Below are 19,260 nucleotides of genomic sequence, written 5' to 3'. Positions count from 1 at the left end.
TTTATCACTTGCCTGAATTATAACAAGGTTTGTCAGATGCCTTGGCACTTAGAACGTGGTTTAATTTGCTCGGCCGTTAAGTGTGATAATTGCATTAAAAGGCTGTCGAGAGTCGGTCAAGTGGAGAGTATCTGCACATGCCACTACTTAGAAAGTCTGTTAGCATTACTGCATTGCACTAAACATAATTTCAATTCGCACACACGAAAACTCACTCACACAGGCACAGTACTATATGACATTGACAGACGAGTATGTGCCGGCAAGTACTCGTACTTGGGCAATGCAGCCAAGGAAAAGGCAATTTGTATTGCGTTTGGCAAGTGAAAAAGGGTAAGAAAAGTTAGCATATTTTTTATTTAACTTTTTACATTTTGAATCCATAGAAAGAAAAGAGAATGTAGACCAAAGTACACTATTTGAAAAGACTTAATACGAGTGGTAGGAGACAGAATTTTAAATTACCATTGGATTATTTCTATATACTTATACTATATCTTCACTTCATATAGAAGCAAAAAATATAATATTATTTGGAAATTGACTAATTGAAATTGATATGAGAGTTACGATATGCTTGAAGCCAGGCCTTTTTACTATAAGCAGGATCTCGAATCTGATTTTTTAAATATTTTTAAATACATTATTCATACATCGTTCGAATTTCATATATTTCCCGATATATTTCATTGTCGAAACGCAGTTTTTTTTTGTACACACCTCGCTTGCATACGTGCATGTGTGTATGTGTATTAAAGCTTGTTGCCATTTGTTCCACCATATCAGAAATCGATCTCCCGAATGGTGCTTTCCAGCTTAATGGACGAGGAAATGGTGGTCACAGTGTCGTTCAATGCTTTATGCGGTTTTATATATACAAGTATGTACATATATTTATATGGATTAGAGGTGAGCATGAGCGGGTTTGTTTCCGGGCCCACACGACACTGTCGAAATGTAAGCTTTTAGAGACACGCACGCTGAAAGATGCTCATAGAGCGGTCCAACACAGAATTTATGGATGTGAATGCATAAGTATTCTTTTTATACCCTGTACCCAAAGGGTACAAGGGTATATTAGTTTTGTGCGAGTGCACATGGAACACACAGAAGGAGGCTTGGTAGACCCCACAAAGTATATATATTCTTGATCAGCATGACAAGCCGAGTCGATATAGCCATGTCCGTCTGTCCGTCTGTCCGTCTGTCCGTCTGTCTGTCTGTCTGTCTGTCTGTATGAACGCAAGGATCTCCGAAAGTATAAGAGCTAGAATAACCAAACTTGGTATACAGATTCTCCTGAGACCGAGAAAGGACGAGTTTGTTCATTTTTTCTGATCCACCCCCCCACTCCCCCCCTATTAACGATTTTCTATAACTCCCGTAATTCTTGGAATTTTGAACTAAAATTTGGTAGACACATCCAGTTAGTAATTGTATATCCGTATACCAAGTTTCATTATGATAGAATGATCGGAAAGAAAGTTATAGCCATATAACCAGGCCCAATGCACACATACATACATATGTACAAGTACACAAACACGCATAAGGCACGATTCTGATGTAAATGTAAATGTATCTATGCATGCATGGAATATTTAGTTAATTAATTAAATTAATTTAGTTAATTAATTAAATTAATTTAGTTAATTAATTAAATTAATTAATTAAATTAATTAATTTAATTAAATTAATTAATTAATTTAATTTAATTAATTTAATTTCTTTTTTGTGGGGTGGTACAGGGTATTTAAGAGTTGAGCCTGCTCGACTTTAGCATTCCTTTCTTGTTTTAAATCTAAGAATTAACAGAAAGTGAATATAATTTCAATAACATATGTACATGGCTACATATGATATGTACATACATAAATGATGAATGAAATGAACTACCTGCCGACAGCAACGCAACCTGGCAGTGCAAGCATCAGGCGCATGATTAGTAAGTATGTATGTGGTTTCGTTATGGGTGATTTTTGCACTGAGAATATCGTAAGAGAGCACTAGTGGGGCAGATCAATCTCCTTACGCATATAGTATTGTTACTGTAATTTATTGTTATTGTAATTTATTCATCGCTGTTTGTAAGTCCGAATATAAACAAATAAAATTCAAAATACGTAATTTATTTGTATTCATATACTTGGTGTATAATTATGTATTTCAAATTTCAATTTGAAGTGCAACAATTAATTGCTAGTATTAAAAGCTCCTGAATAGCATGCTGTTAGTTCATAATCATCCTGTATTGTCACTTTAAATATTAAGGCAATATTATTTAAAAGCCCCCAGCCAAATAAAAAACTACAAATCGATTGACACCGTGATTAATATTGAAGACATTTTAATTCACTAAACCCTTCTGGATTGCCGCCACATGAATTGACGGTAAAATTCGGAATTGCAATCATGCTTTTGAGAAATTAAAGCCTTCCAAGCAAGAGAAATGGGGCGAGGCTGCTTATTAAGGAATTGCAGGACAATTTAAGTGTAGCAACTATTATCAACAGACTCATATAACGAGGATACCGATGATCCCATTTGATCATTTATATGGCTTCAATTTTCGGTAGTCCTAAGGTCAAGCCTTCGAATTAGTAGGGATCGACATACAAGTAAAGCAATGTTTTACTGTATGTTGACCTATCACGGGTCGGAGCTCCTGAAAATCAATTTATTTTGCTACCACCAAATAAAACATCAAATATCTTTTACAGAGAACCTCTGACCTAATAAAGAATAACAAAAAAAATCTAAAGAAGTAGGGGCAGGACGCTAGTAAATTATATTTTCAACACAACAACAAAATGAATTTGTAAATTAGTGTTTAGTATCAGGTTCGAGTGGTTGCTGAACCAGGTATATAGTATATACTCGTAAAAGTCGGTTGTGCGCGCTTTATCGTATTGTTAATTATGCAGGAAAATATAAATAACGAAGGTCGTCGCAAGGTAGCACACAAAGGCAAGCTTCACGAAGCTGCACGTTACGAACATTTTTATCTGCATAATCATATTTTATAGTGATTTAAAATGCTTGAAAACTGCATATTTGCTGCCACTGACAAGCCTGAGCTGAGAAGCCTGCTCTCACATGAGTGCCCCATTTTAGCTCTTTCTTTCCTTTTCCCTTACCGGCATAATTTTAGCCAAAGTCTATTAAATTCTTAAGTATCATGCCAGCCTATGTAAGTAAGTATGTAGTACTTGTATGTACATATGAGGAAACAATGTCGTTACGACAACTACGCGTACTTATGATGTGCAATACATAAGCAAGCTGCAACACACAGACGGAAATACACACAATTCTCTACTCTCCTATAAAGAGCCCGGCACACAAGTCATTAAGTGAACTTGTTTTTGTGCGTATTTTTTTGTGGAGGCCACAAAACTACAGAGGCGACCAGCCATAAATATAACGAGCATTAAAAAGGACTGTTTGTGCCTTCGCACTTTTTTTTTTTTTTTTTTTGTTATTGTTGCTGGTTGTTAAGCAGCTGGTAAGAAAATGGTCCACAAGTTGAAGATTTGGATGTAATTAATATGCAATTCTCTACCTCTAATTCAATTTACAAATCGGGAAATCCCAAGTAAAGTTTGAAACCTTTTTCTCTTTTTCTTGTGTTTGCTTCTACCATAACTAGCACTGCCGTGTTATAAGTCAATTAGGGGTGCAGAGCATTTCACAGCCGGCCTTGCTCGACTGCAAAATTCTCTACATGTGGTTTTATTGTTTTTGCTCTCTTTGCTCGTTCATATTTTATGTCTGCATCGCGTGCAAGTGGAGCTTTTCAAGCCTTTCGAACGCCAAACGCCCATTGTCGTAGGTGTACTATTCTTGTTTTAGATTGTGTCGTTGCGGTTTTGCTCTAATTGCAAAATGGGGTTAGTAATATAAATAATGCATAAGAAGCCAGCATTATCGATTTCTGCTGCCCCTGTGAACTTTTATGTAGTGTGCTTTTAGGGGCGTTTCAAAATTGATTCACATTATTGCACTTGTCAATGGAATAGCAAACACACAGTGCAAAACGTATCATTGTGATCAAATTTTCCTTTCTAAAGGTTTAACATTGTGGATTAATATTCGTTGTTTGAATGATGTTGACACGTTTGGTATCTAAAACAAGCGTTTGTTTTTAACTTTCTTACTGTAATATATGTGTGTAGAATATTATATATGTAGTATGTATTTTGTGTTTATGTGTGCAGTACAAGTACAAGTAGAAGACAGCTTAATTATAATTTACCCAGCCATGTAATGTCAGAACGAAACACGCCCTCACCTTGTACATAGTCGTGAATTTAACTTAATAGGTAGAACAGCAGAGAGATATAGAGCGATATTAAGTGGTTTTCTATTCAATTTCAATTTTCTCAATATGAATTTTTAAAATTGTTTTTTTTTTTGTTTCTGATCAACCTTTTTTGTGTTTGCTGTGTCGGTGCTGTTTTCGACTTTATTGCATTTGCCACAACCATCCATTTCTATAGCTTACCTCTGCATTTTGTTAGCAGTGCTCGATAGGAAGCGTGATCTAAAAAAGAGTGTTTTAGGCGCCGAAAATACAAGTTATTATTTTAAAAGTACAACAAGAACGGAATGCTGAAGTGCGGGTCAGAATCTAAAAAAAAAACCCTTAACCACTGTAAATACAAAATATTTTTATAAATTTATATGAATCGATTTAAAATTTAGAATATAAACAATAAAACAAATTATACATTATATTCTCGTAGAAACTTTTATTTATGTCCAGTTTCAATTTATTAATCTTCCTTGTTCCTATTGGATATTAATACCAAGTCTGATAATTCGAACTGCTATAAATTTAAATTCATTCCTAAGATTCAAATGATCAACTCATATCATCATAGCTGGAAAGCCCAAAAGATAAATATAATTCCCATGAAGCTCTTATTTATTTCGACAATACGATCGTCGAACTAAAACGACAACTGATGTAAGTAGCCCAGATTCTAAGAAAGCAGTTAAAGATCTAAGAACTCACTTTGTTCTTCTCACTATTCTTTATTCTCAGCGCAAATGCTAAGTAAATTTCAATAAATTTAAAAAAGCCAGTTCTAATCCAATTGCATTAAAATCTTGCTTATCTTTAAAATAAGTACATATATTTGGCAACGTTGCCGTCTTAAGAAATTAGAAATAACAACAGCTATCGTAGTTAAAGGAATAGTAATAAATAGTAATCTACAATTTCTTGTCTTTAAGATTTCGTAAATAACATGAACTCCTCACAAATTTCAGCGGGAAAATCCAAGTTGTAGATTCGAAAAGGAATTTATAATGGCGGTCGAAATGAAAAACAATACAAATTTCCGATCCCAAGTATATCCCCAAGTCCACATGTAATTTCTTATAGGTTGCACAAGCTGCTGCGTTGCGATACAAGAGTTCTACAAAAATATTTGACTTTAGTAACGCTTATAAAAATACACATTTGAATCATTCCACTTACTTTGCTTCTCAGGAGTCTGGAGAAATATGCTGCTTTCATTTGCAAATGCAGTAACTCGATCAGAAAAATAATTTCCATGAAACGCCTGTTCAGTTCGACAATGCGATCGTTGCATAGTCCAATAAGAAAGATTTTGAGGAAAGGAGCAATACAAGAACCAAGCCTATTATGCACGACATATATCCATCGATCTGATGTACTCTTATTATTTTCAAAGATGACAGTGTATCCCAAATCCGATAAATCATACGTTAAATTAATTATGCTGGTGAAAAAAATAGTAGAGACGGGTAACCAGAGAAGAATCACATTGCGGTGCTCGTTATTTATGCGTGCATAGACTCTATAGATCTCGAGAAGATTTCGACGCATACGAAGTGCCGGAATCCGTCCATTCTGCAACAACTTCAAGTATTCATTAACAAAGCCTTGGAGCGCTTTATGCCACGCAATGAGGAGGAGTTGGTAAGCAAAATAGGCAGAGTAGAACATGTCGAATATTATCAATTGAAATACGATTGTTTTGGGTAGTATATTTAATATTGAGTTGTAGATTTGGAGCAAGGTGATCACACTTATCAATACGGATGTAAATAGAATCTGTGCTTCGCACTCAAAATGTTGGTCGCCAAAGCATTTGCAAATATCTCGGTGAATGTGGATCAAGTTATTGACTGTAGCTATCAGTAGTTTGTTGAAATTAGTCGTTTGAGCCAAAATCAACATATGAAAATACTGCCACACTGTGACAATAAACATTGTGATGCTAAATAACGCCTCATAGTCTGCAACAGACGGATTACTTTCATTAAATCCACAGCTTACGTATACTATGACTATCATAATATATGCGTAGTCAAATAGGACGGCAACGATCCTGAAGAGCCATGAAATTATAAGAATAATCCATACTGGCTCTGTCGAGACTAATTTGAATGTTTTGCAGTTGTATCTAAACCGACCGAGCACCACGAAACGACAACTAATGTAAGTAGTCCAGATTGTAATGCTCAGGAAGCAGCTATGTATCCAAGAGCTCACTTTTTTCTTCTTCCTACTATCCTTTATTCGAAAAATGTCTCTATTTTTGATACGGCGTCGTTGAGACATTTTGAAAAACTAAAAATAATGGAATGAAGAAGCCTCATAGTTGCCCAATTCTCTTCAGTTACCAGCATAAATGCTAAGGTACTTTATTTTTATTGGGGACATATATTGCGCATTATGCAAAAGCCTCATCATTCGATTGGTCTGTATACATAACAATATCCTGTTGAACATATTAATCATTCCGGGGTGGGTTATTATAATAATAATTCAATTAGTTGTAATATTTGTGACAATATACAAGTAGACCTTTTTTCTGCTATTGAGGTGTAAAACATTCACATTCCCTTACTGGAAAGTATGGGTAACCAGAACAACGTTTCGGTTTTGAGATCTACTCGAATTTTAGGACATAAAACTGAGTTTAATTGACGGACCAAGCGAAATCAAAATTAATTGTCGATCACAAATTGGCAAAATAAATAGAGGAGAAAAGCTGACAGTACTGACAGTACAACAGACTCTGTTGAAGCTCAACTAAAAAGTTGATAGTTGCTACAAAAAAGTTCGTTATATTGAGTGTTTTGGCCAAAAACAACATCTAACAAGAGAGAACGCTACAGTCGAGCAAGCCCGACAGTGTAATACCCTGTACCCAGGTAAACTTCCGTCACTGAGTTATATGCGCCCAAAAAGAGGAAGAAGAAGGGCGAACTTGTTGCAGCAGTTTGTGGGGGTTGTACTGGAGAGAATTTGTTTTGCTAATAACTTTTCTTAGAATTGACCGAATTGGATAAAATGTTGAACAACAGTAGACAATTATATATAAATTATGTGTGCAAAGTTTGGTTTAGGTAGCATTTGAAATGTGGACGCTATTGACGAAATTCTGTAGCGGGGGAAGGGGGGAAAAATTAAAAAAAAAAAATAAACTCGTCCTTTCTCGGACCTAGGAGAATCTGGATGCCAACTTTGGTTATTCTAGCTTTTATAGTTTCTGAGATCCTTGCGTTCATCCAGACGGACAGACGGACGGACGGACGGACATGTCTAGATCGATTTCTCTCGTCGTGCTGATTCAGAATATATATACTTTATGGGGTCGTAGATGCTTCCTTCTTCATGTTACATACTTTGCACAAACCTAATATACCCTTTTTACCCTACGGGTACAGGGTATAAAAATACTGCCAGAAGTTTGAAAATGACCGAACTCCTCCCGTAAATCTACTATTCACGCAAACCCAAAAGATAAGTATCTGTATATTCTGAAGGTCCAGATTCTAGACTCTAGATTCTAGAGTCTAGAACATTGGTTGCCAGTTGCGGCTCCTTTATAACTAATTTGAACATTTTTCAGACATAATTTCCCTCTTACTTTCAATTTTTACAGGCTGTTCCATTCTCCTGCTGAGCTTCGGTCGTAGCCGATTCCAATGTATCCGTACATTGTGTGAACCATATGGAATGTACAGATGTATTTGCCTTTGACTTTAGGCACATTTTTCTATTTTCGATTTATGTTAAGTGATGCGTAGTAGGTGATTACTTGAATTGGAGACGATTAGTCATTTGGTTGAGGCAAATGAAAACATAGGGTGGAACATGATAAGAAGTCGCTAACCCAATTTATTGGCGTTAATCGCACTCTTATGGGATTTATAAACAAGAAAGGAATGCTACAAAAAACTCCACAAAAAACATTAAAAAAAATTAAAAGAAATATTTTAAACAGTTTCAACCGCACTATTCACATCAGAATCGTATCTATGTGTGTTTATGTGAGTGTATGTGCAGTACAGATTTAAGTCAATTACATTTATGGCTGTAACTTTCTTCATAATTAACCAATCTATGAAATATGGGAGTTATGGAAAATGACTAATTGCGGGGAAGTGTGGGGTGCATCGAAAAAAACTCAAACTCATAATTTCTCGGAGAATCTTGGAACCAAGTTTGGTTATTCTAGCTCTTATACTTTCCGAAATCCTTGCGTTCATACGGACAGACAGACGTAAATCAATAAATAATTCGTTTGTTGTCTCTAGCTTTTATAGTCACTGAGATCCAGGTGCTCATAAGAATAGATAGACGGACAGACAGACAGATATATATCGACTCGTCTTGTCATGCCTGCCACGCCCCCTTTTGCCTGTTACATTTTTCACCTCCTGCAAACCGAATACATATGTATACTCTTGTACATTTATGTTTATGCAGGACTTGACAAAACGGGCCAAATGATTAAATGATAAAGGTTTCACAAGATAAATCAATACACATATGTACTTTATTCAAATATATTATGTTCCTGTGCATATGTACTTATGTCTAATTTCATACAAATTACAACTTCTTGATTATTTATGAGCCCTTTTTATGCAACGCCGTCGCAAACAAATGTTGCACAGTAAGAAAAGTTTTACATTGTACGGCGTTAGTCTCTGTTTCCCATTGTCGAGTTTGGTCGTGATGGATCGCACGGCATAACAATAAATGTAATCTTTGACCACGCTTTACACGCAGCTATTGTTGATGGTGTGGTACAATAGAAAATTAATATTAAATGAGTAAAAAACATCTTGAAGAGTTAGCAAAAGTAACAATGCACTTACGAAAATATCTGGTACCAATTTGTGCCGAACGATAAACAGCCTTGCTAGAATTAAGTCTGCACTATATTACTTGTACTATTAAGGAATTTCATTTTCAATACGTATAATGATTTAAAAAATACTGTATTATTAAATAATAATAAATGCATTCGCCAATAATATTTTATGGAATGTCTCAGTTCTAGGCTCAGTACCTTATCGATGCAATGATTACTGATTCGGGTACAGGGTATGGTGAAAACACCCTTTTTGTGAGTGCCCCATATATTCTACCATATTGTACCCATATATATTGTACATACTCTCGGATGCGTTGTTGCTGGAAGGCGGCACATGTGGAATTTTTAGCAGCCAACTTTGACATTTTGACAACATCCACGCGTTCGACGACGACGACACAGATGTGCAGCAATTGACGCTTGTGCTGCAGCAATGACTGCAGCAAAGACTGCAACTAAATTCGCGAACACTCAGTGCTCATGGGTGTGTGTGAGTGTGAGCATTTGTGTGCATTGGCTTGTTCTGCCGTGGCCATGAATACTTCATGAAATTAGCTTAAGCATCTTACAATGTGCAGCGGTTTGCGTCAAGGCATGTAGCAGCCAGGCAGGCCCAGAGAAGTCACGTCCTATGTATGTACTATACGAATGCACTCAGGGAAAAGAAGGGAAGAAGGAATTCTACATCGATTGATTATAGCCTGTACCCAAAGGGTGAAAGGCTATACTAGTTTTGTATTTATTTTTTGAGGGTATTTTTCGAACTTTACTTCTTTGACTAAAATGTTCAAGTAGTTCTTCAGCGGTTCAGTGTAGAAGAAATACTTGTACAAATAGCAATCAGCAGCAGGAACAAAAAAGTAGTGCAAATACCGACATCATTGCTGTTACTATATTTCACGATTTTCACTGACTACAATACGTACTTAAATCGGTCTGTCATAACGTATTTAGGAATCAAGTATTTCTGCATTTATCCAACTATTGGCACCGTTCAAACTTGGTTCTAAAATTGAATGCTAATTTTCTCCAAGTGTACTTATGTATGAGGGAGTAGCTATATTTATATATGTATGTAGTATGTGTGTAAATATAAGTAGTATAAGAACAAGTGTTTGCTTTGGAATTAAAATTAAAAATTTGCAACTCTCGTAGCTGCTTTACTATGCAAAAGTGCACTGCGAAATGATGACAGTATGCGTGCATATACATACATAGTACTATATGTATGTATGTATGTACTTTGGTTATAATTATGTCAGTTGACGAGTAATACTATATAAGCTCGAAAACCAACGCTTATGGTTAGGAATCGGGCTTTGATTGCTGCACAAAAAATGATTGCTGCCATCAAAAACATCGGAACAAGCTGATGCATAGACATCATCAAACTAAAAATGTACATTGTTATTTGTGTTGGCAATTCTTCCAATATCTCACATATTGTACACACATATAGTACATACTAGCAGGTATTGCCCGTCTTAACCCGGCTCAATATAATGTTTCCAATTGTATTTGTTTTGTGTGTGCATAACCTACCCATATGTTTTCACCTTATAAGTTACCCGTAGGAAGGCATTTAAGGTATTTAAATGAACATTTTCTGTTCTTGACAAAAAATTGTTCAGTAGTCCGTTACATTTTTGTTCTTGCCAAACTATTTCGTTCAACGAACATGACCACTATAACTAATATTTTTTAAAGCTCGTTTTCCCCCCGTTGGAGCTAGAATTTTCCAAAAGCCTTTCTTAGTGTGCTCCTACACTATGATGGATACTATGAAAAGATACTTGAGTCCAAATTTCATCTTTTACCGTTTGGGCTGTGCGTTGATCACCAATTAGTCAGGACAAACTGTTTTATATATAGAGATAACGCAACGTTTTAAGATAGACGATTTGCAAAAAAGGGGGAATAATTATAAGGGTATATCCTAATTTTAAATTCACATTTGAGCCTTTTCGTGTCATATTGAGTCAATACGGTCACGCACAAACTCGGAATATGAAACACGGCACTCGTGTCAATGCCGTGCAGCGATGAGCCACGATCAAAAAGCACTGACAATTCTCATCTCAATTTGCTAGAGTAAAACTTTCGATAGTTGAAGCCACCGATACCATCAAAATATCGAAGTTTGAATGCAATAAGCAGAATATTTAAATAATAAAATCTAATTATTTATTGAGATCAATAAGAACAAATCATACATACATACATATGCCCGCAATGCGAAGCAGAATATGCGTAGCTCCGTTATTCGGTTTCTGCTTTACTATCGCTTACGCAGTCGTTGCTTAGCGACGGTAACTGTAAACTTTTGGCGTTTTGCCTTTGCAATTAACATTAAATGGTCAAAACGAAAGAAGATGTGCGAGCCAACAACTTAAAGTTGTTGTTGTTGTTTTGTATGTACATGCTACATACATATACAGGCATACATGCATATGCATGTACATATGTATGTATGCATGGGCACACATAGACACGAACTGTTGCTTGTTGTATGTATGTGTGAGTGTGTGTATGCGATGTCCCCAACTATTTGATATTTGATATATGGCAAGTAAAAAACATATTGCTATATTTTAATCGTTGAATGCCAATTTGTTGATATAGTTATGTTGATTACATTACCCAAATTTGAAATCGATCGGACAAAATTTATAACACAAACTATTCATTTGAAAAAGTGAATAAATATTAAAACCCCAATAATAAAATTAAATGCGATATATCGAAAATATCGATACTTGTGTTGATATATCGTAATACATGTCGAATACAAATACATCGAAAAACATCGTTTGAGAGTTATTGATTATAATACTGTATTCGATTGTTCACTGTACACATATGTACATACATACATACAAATGTATTTGTGTGTGTACGGTAACTGTAAACTTTTGGCATTTTTCGTATGCAATTAACAGCCGTAAATTATCAAAACGAAAGAAGTTTTGCGAGCCAATAACTTGTTGTTGTTGTTGTTTTAAAAATTTTGATTTGAAAACATAGAACACTATTTATTACAATTAAACAACAGTGTTCGATGGCCCACTGCATACATACAAACCTATATATGTATATAAGAATGTATGTACGTACATACATACTTATTGATGTACATATGTACATACTATACATACAGACGTATGTATATATGTATGTACGTATGTAATACATATGGTGCTGGTGTAATTCATAATGCGAAATTCTTTCTAAGGGGAGCAATGTCCCCCCTGCCCAACCTGCGTACGCCCTTGTAGTCCGTTGTCCTAAAATCCCTTATGCCAAATGTACTAAACAAAGAAAAAATAACATAAAAATGTTTATGTTATAATGTTAATAATTTTTAATTAATTAACATTTCTTGCCCTGTCAGTGCAAGACGAATGTACTTTTATACATATGTATGTATGTATATATGTACATACATTTGTACAAATGAACATTCACACATTAGTGTCTCACATTTTGCTTTGGCTACTTCAACCGTTTGCACGCAACTACACGAACAGCTGCTTGTATATATGTATGTGTGTGTGTATGTATACTTAGTTGTCCCCAACTGTTTGATATTTTGTATTGTTTGTTCTGCCTGCATTTGTAAAATGCATATTTTAAAAATCGTTAAATGCAAAGTTGTAATTTTAGTTACGTAGATTATATTACCCAAATTTGAAATCGATCGGACAAAATTTATAACACAAACTTTTCATTTGAAAAAATGAATAAATATTAAAACCCCAATAATTCAAGCTCCAACACATATTTCGAAAAACCGAGCATGCAGTTTTGTTTGTATTCTTTTATAGATTATAAAAACCAAATTTAAAGTTGATCGATTCAGAAATGCAGAATTTTCAAACAAACTTTGGAGCTACTTTTCCCCCCTTTGGAGCTCGAATTTTCGAAAATCCCTTCTTAATGCGCATCTACACCATGATAGGATACTTGAGCCCAAATTTCAGTTTCCTAGCTTTTACCGTTTGGGCTGTGGGGTGTTGATTGTGTTTCAATTTTTCCACGGAAAACCCCCCTTTTTTCATGCCCCAGGAAAAATGGTGAAAAACAAAGTATACAGTTTTTCTTGTATTCTTTTTGAGAGTATACAAACTAAGTTTGAAGTTAATTGGATGAAAATTGTAGATTTTTCATACAAACGTTGGAGCCCGTTTTCCCCCCTTTGGCGTTCGAATTTTCCAAAACCGCTTCTTAGTGCTCACCTACACCACTGAAGACAACATGTGTCCAATTTTCAGCCTCCTAGCTCTAACCGTTTGGGCTGTGCGTTGATTGCACATAGCTTTTCGTTTACCGAATTTTCCACCGGAAAATCATTATTATTCAGGCCGCAGGAAAAATATTGAAAATCCAAGTATACAGTTTTTTTTGTATTCTTTGTGAGAGTATACAAACTAAGTTTGAAGTTAATCGGATGAAAATTGTAGATTTTTCATACAAACGTTGGAGCCCGTTTTCCCCCCTTTGGCGTTCGAATTTTCCGAAACCCCTTCTTAGTGCTCACTTTCACTATAAGAGGGATCTTGTGTCCAAATTTCAGCTTCCTAGCTCTTACCGTTTGGGCTGTGCGTTGATTGCCAATCAGTCAGTCAGTCAGTCAGTCAGTCAGTCAGTCAGGACAAACTGTTTTATATATATAGAGATGTACATACATGAAGACAGCATCCCAGACAGCTGCAAAAGCTGTGCAAAGGCCGTCATAAATACAAAACCTGTCGCAAGGTTTGGAATTTGGCTCAAAATCAATATTCGAATTCCAACGTATTGGCATGAATCAACAAAAAATATGCAACGTGTTTGGCAGCTACGCTCGGGTTGTCTTTGTTGTTGTGTCCCTCTTTTGTTCACCCCTGAAAATATGCTACGAACGTTAACAAACTTATACGAGTTCTTAGAAGTTAATTAGTAGAATGAAGGAAAATTTATTTCTAGAATTTAGTAACCTCCTTCACCCCCAAGAAAAGAATCTTATATACGTATACATCAAGTCAAATGATAGTATTTGTTTTTTTTTTTATTTTCTATTGTCTCGCAACCAGAAGGATGAATCTAGACCACATGATATATGTAGTATAGAGGTACATAAATAAATAGCACAAGGAGCGAATTTAAATCACACCACCGTATTTTATAGCTGTCATAGGGGAAGGAGGATTCAAAAAGTGATTTCTGGAACACACTCTTCTGTCTGAGATTGTGTGCTTACTTCTATTATTCTACTATTCTACTAGCAGTCAGATGGGAAAACATACGTTTAAGTTTTTCAATTGAAATGTTCACAATACCTTACACATAAACAAGGAAAAGCTTCTTCACAAGGCTAAGGTGTTCTTGTATTCTGTAAACGGTAGCCTACAGAATTCCAGAATTAAGACGTGCGATGTCAACTTTTGTTTGCCACCCTACTCAAGCAGATTTCTGTTTATAAATAATCCGCTACTGAGTTCCCTTTCTGAGATAACATACACATTAACATGGTTTAACACCTCTGTCTGTACTTGGCTGTGTATCGGGAAATAGTTGTCCGGTTTGCAAATACGAGTGTAATCCCTCAACAAAACAGATTTTTATGTAATTTTTAAGGCTTGATTAAAACGTTTGTATTATACCATATTTTTCATTGCATTTATCATTTTTTTAATCTTTAGGAAATTTTGTAGCAGCCTACTTCAGCCCAATTTTTTCTTAAAATTAAACACATTATTTTGGTTTTAATAGATCTAAAACATTAAGTAATTCAATTATAATCACCTCAATCAAATCGGCTGTTTCACGCTCGTTTTTCAATGTCATAGTATCTATCAGTCATATTCCTTTTATAATTTTATATCTAACATGGCGCAACATTTATCAATATGTACATGCATTTTCCTGCTGTGCGGCACAAGAAAAAATTGTCTTCGACGCGACAAAAACATTGCGCATATAATATTAAATATATAGAGTTTAGACTCACATACATACATACTAGTGTGTATGAATCTTTCGAAAGCTTCTGGCAATGGAAAACAGCACGGCTCTTTGTTATCCTTGCACTTGCAGGCACGCTGGGGCAAAAAGTTCTGCTGTTGACACAGAAATCCGAACCACAATTGTAAGTTTATGAAAGAAAAAAATAATACAATGTGTGCATCATAATAGTGAACTGCAAGGCTATGGCTACAAGAACATTAGCAGCTGACACCACGAAGTTTATGATTATTATAAGCATGTCACAAATCAGTAATCCCTTGAAGGTTCTCTTTTCTATTTGGCGCAAATAAAGCACTCAGTGGGAGTGGAAAATACTTGTAACACGATGATTGGGGAACGGATTTATCTAGACTAAGCTAAAATGCAAGATTCAACTTGAAGTGCGCACAAATGAAGACCTGATGGTGATGCTTCCCGAAAATTTGCATATTGCCGCACTTGTATAACATTTGATGTGAAAATCAAAATTTTTATGCGATTGCCGTCGGCGACAGCATCGTAAAAAGTTACGTTCACTGCAAAAAAAAAGTTACCGGCAACTGCTGCATGCTACATAAAACAAATTTTAAGATAAGAACATCATACTGAGCGACAAGTGAAGTGAAAAGGTAATTTATTAGACATACCAACAGTACGGAAGAGAACAAAATTAAGGTAAAAGGAAGTGTCTAAAAAAGCAAAGACACGCGTCAGGCTGGGCACGTGCCTCACTCCTTCGCCATCAACAACCGCAACACAACAACTAAAGTGCACCCACACAACCCAACTTTGCTGCTAATAAAAAATTTATGCCCGAATTTGCTTCAGCAGTACATAAAACCGCATATTGGCAGCAAAAAACAGAGAAATGGAGCTCGTTTTCGCAAAAAGGCTTCTTACTCTCGTCTCCAAGGAGTGAAAAATAACTCTTCGAAGTTTTTGGATTCCTCATTGCTGGTTGTTTTATTGTCGGAAATCGGAATTGCGTGCAGATTGAACAATGTAAAGGATTTGTTCATGCACAAGCATACACACTCACAAGTGTATTTTGTTTTCTATTTTTTTCTCCCTCCCCGCTACAGAACAATGTCAATACTATAATAAACTTAATTTCATGCACGTGATTTATATGCAATTCTCTACCTTTATTAAATCATTTATCATCAAATATATAAGCAAATCAATTCTATCCTAGTAGAAGGATTAGGTTTTCTTTCCCTTCTATTTGCGCGGGTAGATACAGATTTTTCGTATTTGCATTTTTTCGATTATGAAATTTTAAACAGAATGGAACGGTTCCGGCTGGAAATACTGGAGTCGTCTGGGCCCGACTCTTAAAATCCCTATACCCACTTCCAAATTAAAATGTTTTTATAGGGTGAAAGGGTAAAAGTTATTATGTAATCCATCAGTTTTTGTGAGAGCCAAAGGGGGCATAGTAGACCCCGCAGTCATGATAAGACAAGTTATTCTTGACCTGTCTATCTGCCTTTTTGTCTGTCCGTCGAAAATGTAAGAGCTAGATTTAAGGAAAGGACAGGACAGGACTGTTTGTTTCTTTCGATACACCTTCTCACTTCCCGCAGGAGCAAAAACAGAAACTGGTGAGCTTGACAGAGATTACATTTAAGACTAAACCTTCTTTATACTTAAGCTAAGCTCGTCATGAATGCACATAAGCACTGACCCTATGTCATTGCAAGATTACAAATTTCAAAGAATTGCAAAGCAATGCAATTGAAAATAACAAATAGACGCGAAGTGGGGCACATCAGGGGAAAATATAAACCTGTTTTGCTCATAAATACTAGGTTTGGTAACAGACACAACGATTTCGACTCATCTCGTCATACCACGCCTCTTTCTGGGTCCAATTGCAGTAAATCCAATTCTTTCAGCCTTATAGGGTATTATTTTTATTTATGCGCCAAGGAACATTATACAGTTTTCCATTGCTGACACGTTTATCTTCTAGTGGAATACGAAACTGAGTGATGATATCTTTAGAAAGTAATGATTTTACATTGCCCATTGTTTTTCCACATAACAACTTTCTCTTAAAAAGATTCCGATATTTCCAATGTACTTTATCACTTAAAGCTTTGACTCCACATCAATTTAAGATCTACACATATAACATATAATTTAGTTCAAATGGTTGCTTTAACACCCTTTACGAATTGCGTTGCCAACCCCCAAGAAATCAATGCCCATTTGCTGCATGGGAGAAGCCACAAGCATGCATAATTTATACAAACAAGTGAATATAAAATTGCACACAAGCAAAAATATATGTATGTACGGGTATATATAGTATGTACATACATACATATGCGAGGTAAGATTAAAAATTAATACCGGTGGGGTTAAATGGGAGCAATAGCGGGAAGTGGCAAGTAATTTGATTTATGGCTACAAGAATTGCTTAACTCTTATTACAAAATTATCCACTGTCTCTTCTTTAAATGAAAAGTTAACAACATCGTATTTGCAATCGATAATGTACGTACAAACATATTTACAAGTATTATCTACTGAGACACGTTATGTGTTTCTTGTGGTATAAGCTACCATTAACCATAACTTACAGAGCACTGTGTATGATTTATTACTTATTATGGTGCACAATACCATTAAGACGTCCAGAGTAAATGAGCGATGAATCTTACAATTTTTCAAATGCGTATTATTATGAATTAATCAATTTTTCACTTATATTTCGATCACTCCTCGTACAAAAACACAAAAACAACAGCATTGAGTGAAAATTGACAAACAAAGTAATCGCAATAGGACAAAAGTCAGGTTTCCAATAAATATATAATTTTGTAATGAGATTCAGAGCTAAATTTCAAGCTGCTTACCTTTGCCATAATCTTTGTGGCTTTGTGTTGATAACTTTTTGTTAGAAAACGGCGAAGCTAACGGCAGTTTTGGCTGCTGTTGCGCTGCTCCCCAGGTTTGCAGGTGTTGTTATTGTTTCTGCTTCTGTAGCGACTTGGGGTTGTGCTGTTTCAGAAGTGCCGTTACACGCGAAAGTCAACTTGTTCGCTGTTGTTGTTTTTGTTGTTTTTGTTGTTGTTGTTGTGGTTGTGACTGGAGGGAGCTGCTTAGGCGGCGTTTGAATTAATTTCACTTTTGTTTTTAGATAGCCAAAGGTTGAACTGAGCGTCAACACACAGGCAAACGCCCTCCCACAATCGGTAAAAACAAGGCAGCAAATGTAATATGCACATATATATGTATGTAGGTATGTAGGTAAACTGAATATATTAAGGATAATTGCAGCTGTTATTTTATTTTTGTTCTAATATATACTAGATCCTGATCTGCACGCAATTTTCCTCATTTTTCCTGAAAACGATTTCGTAATTTTAACGGTAAAGCCCACACGGCACGAGCACGCACACCTACACACGCACACACACTAGATAACGGCACGAGGCACAGACAAAATGAAAAACGAGCCAAAAGTAAAAATATATAATCAACGGAGCTGCACTGAACGTAGCTTGTAAATTAAGTTCGTATTAGTATCTTTCAAACAGCTTTCTATTTGTTGCACTTTGTGTTATTGATTTTTGGCGCGATTAAAATGATTTTCTCAGCTGCCTGCTGCTTTCACAAAAACGTACAGCGCATCCTGCGCAACACATCCTTCCAATTTAACAGTTCGCCCGAGACTGAGCGGAGGGTCGTGCCGTGCCATAACGAATGGGCGAAACCAACACGATTTTGTCGCAGTGGCAACGCCGAATGATGAGCAATTCGAGCCCAGTGTTGCACATTTAGCTTTTTTTCATGCAAACATAGCCAAAAGCCACTAAGGGAAAAAAGCCTTTTCAGGCGAATCAATATCATTGAAAAATTTACTTGCAAATATCTGACATCTCGGGACTTAATTTGTGTCGTAAATACTAACAAGATAGAATGATTTAGTCAAGCAAGTCCGACATTGAAATACCTTGTTCCAAAAAAAACACATCCATCGCGCATAGCAACAGCAAATAGAAAATGACGAAAAGCGAACCCGCCGGTGCAGTTTGTGGGCGTACAATTATTTCGTTAAAACTTTAATGAAATTAAACATGTAAAAGATATTGGTTACTTTGAAATTGTGGGCAGTACT

At 35.8% G+C, this 19,260-nt stretch overlaps 1 protein-coding gene across 1 annotated transcript in view; it reads right to left on the bottom strand.

Moving 5' to 3' along the window:
• The window catches only part of LOC115628493 (mucin-17), a 130,281-nt gene extending 111,480 nt beyond the window's left edge, over positions 1-18,801 (bottom strand). Inside the window, exon 1 of the mRNA XM_030524627.1 lies at positions 17,996-18,801. Within this exon, the coding sequence (XP_030380487.1) occupies positions 17,996-18,004 (9 nt within the window). The 5' untranslated portion in view covers positions 18,005-18,801. The remainder of the gene's footprint in view (positions 1-17,995) is intronic.
• Between the last annotated feature and the right edge of the window lie 459 nt (positions 18,802-19,260).

This window comes from Scaptodrosophila lebanonensis, unplaced genomic scaffold (genome assembly GCF_003285725.1).
Source record: "Scaptodrosophila lebanonensis strain 11010-0011.00,11010-0021.00 unplaced genomic scaffold, SlebRS2 tig00000118-arrow-arrow-pilon, whole genome shotgun sequence".
Lineage (NCBI taxonomy): Eukaryota > Metazoa > Arthropoda > Insecta > Diptera > Drosophilidae > Scaptodrosophila > Scaptodrosophila lebanonensis.
Note: the sequence above shows the minus strand (reverse complement) of the source record. Positions and strands in the feature narration are given on the sequence as shown.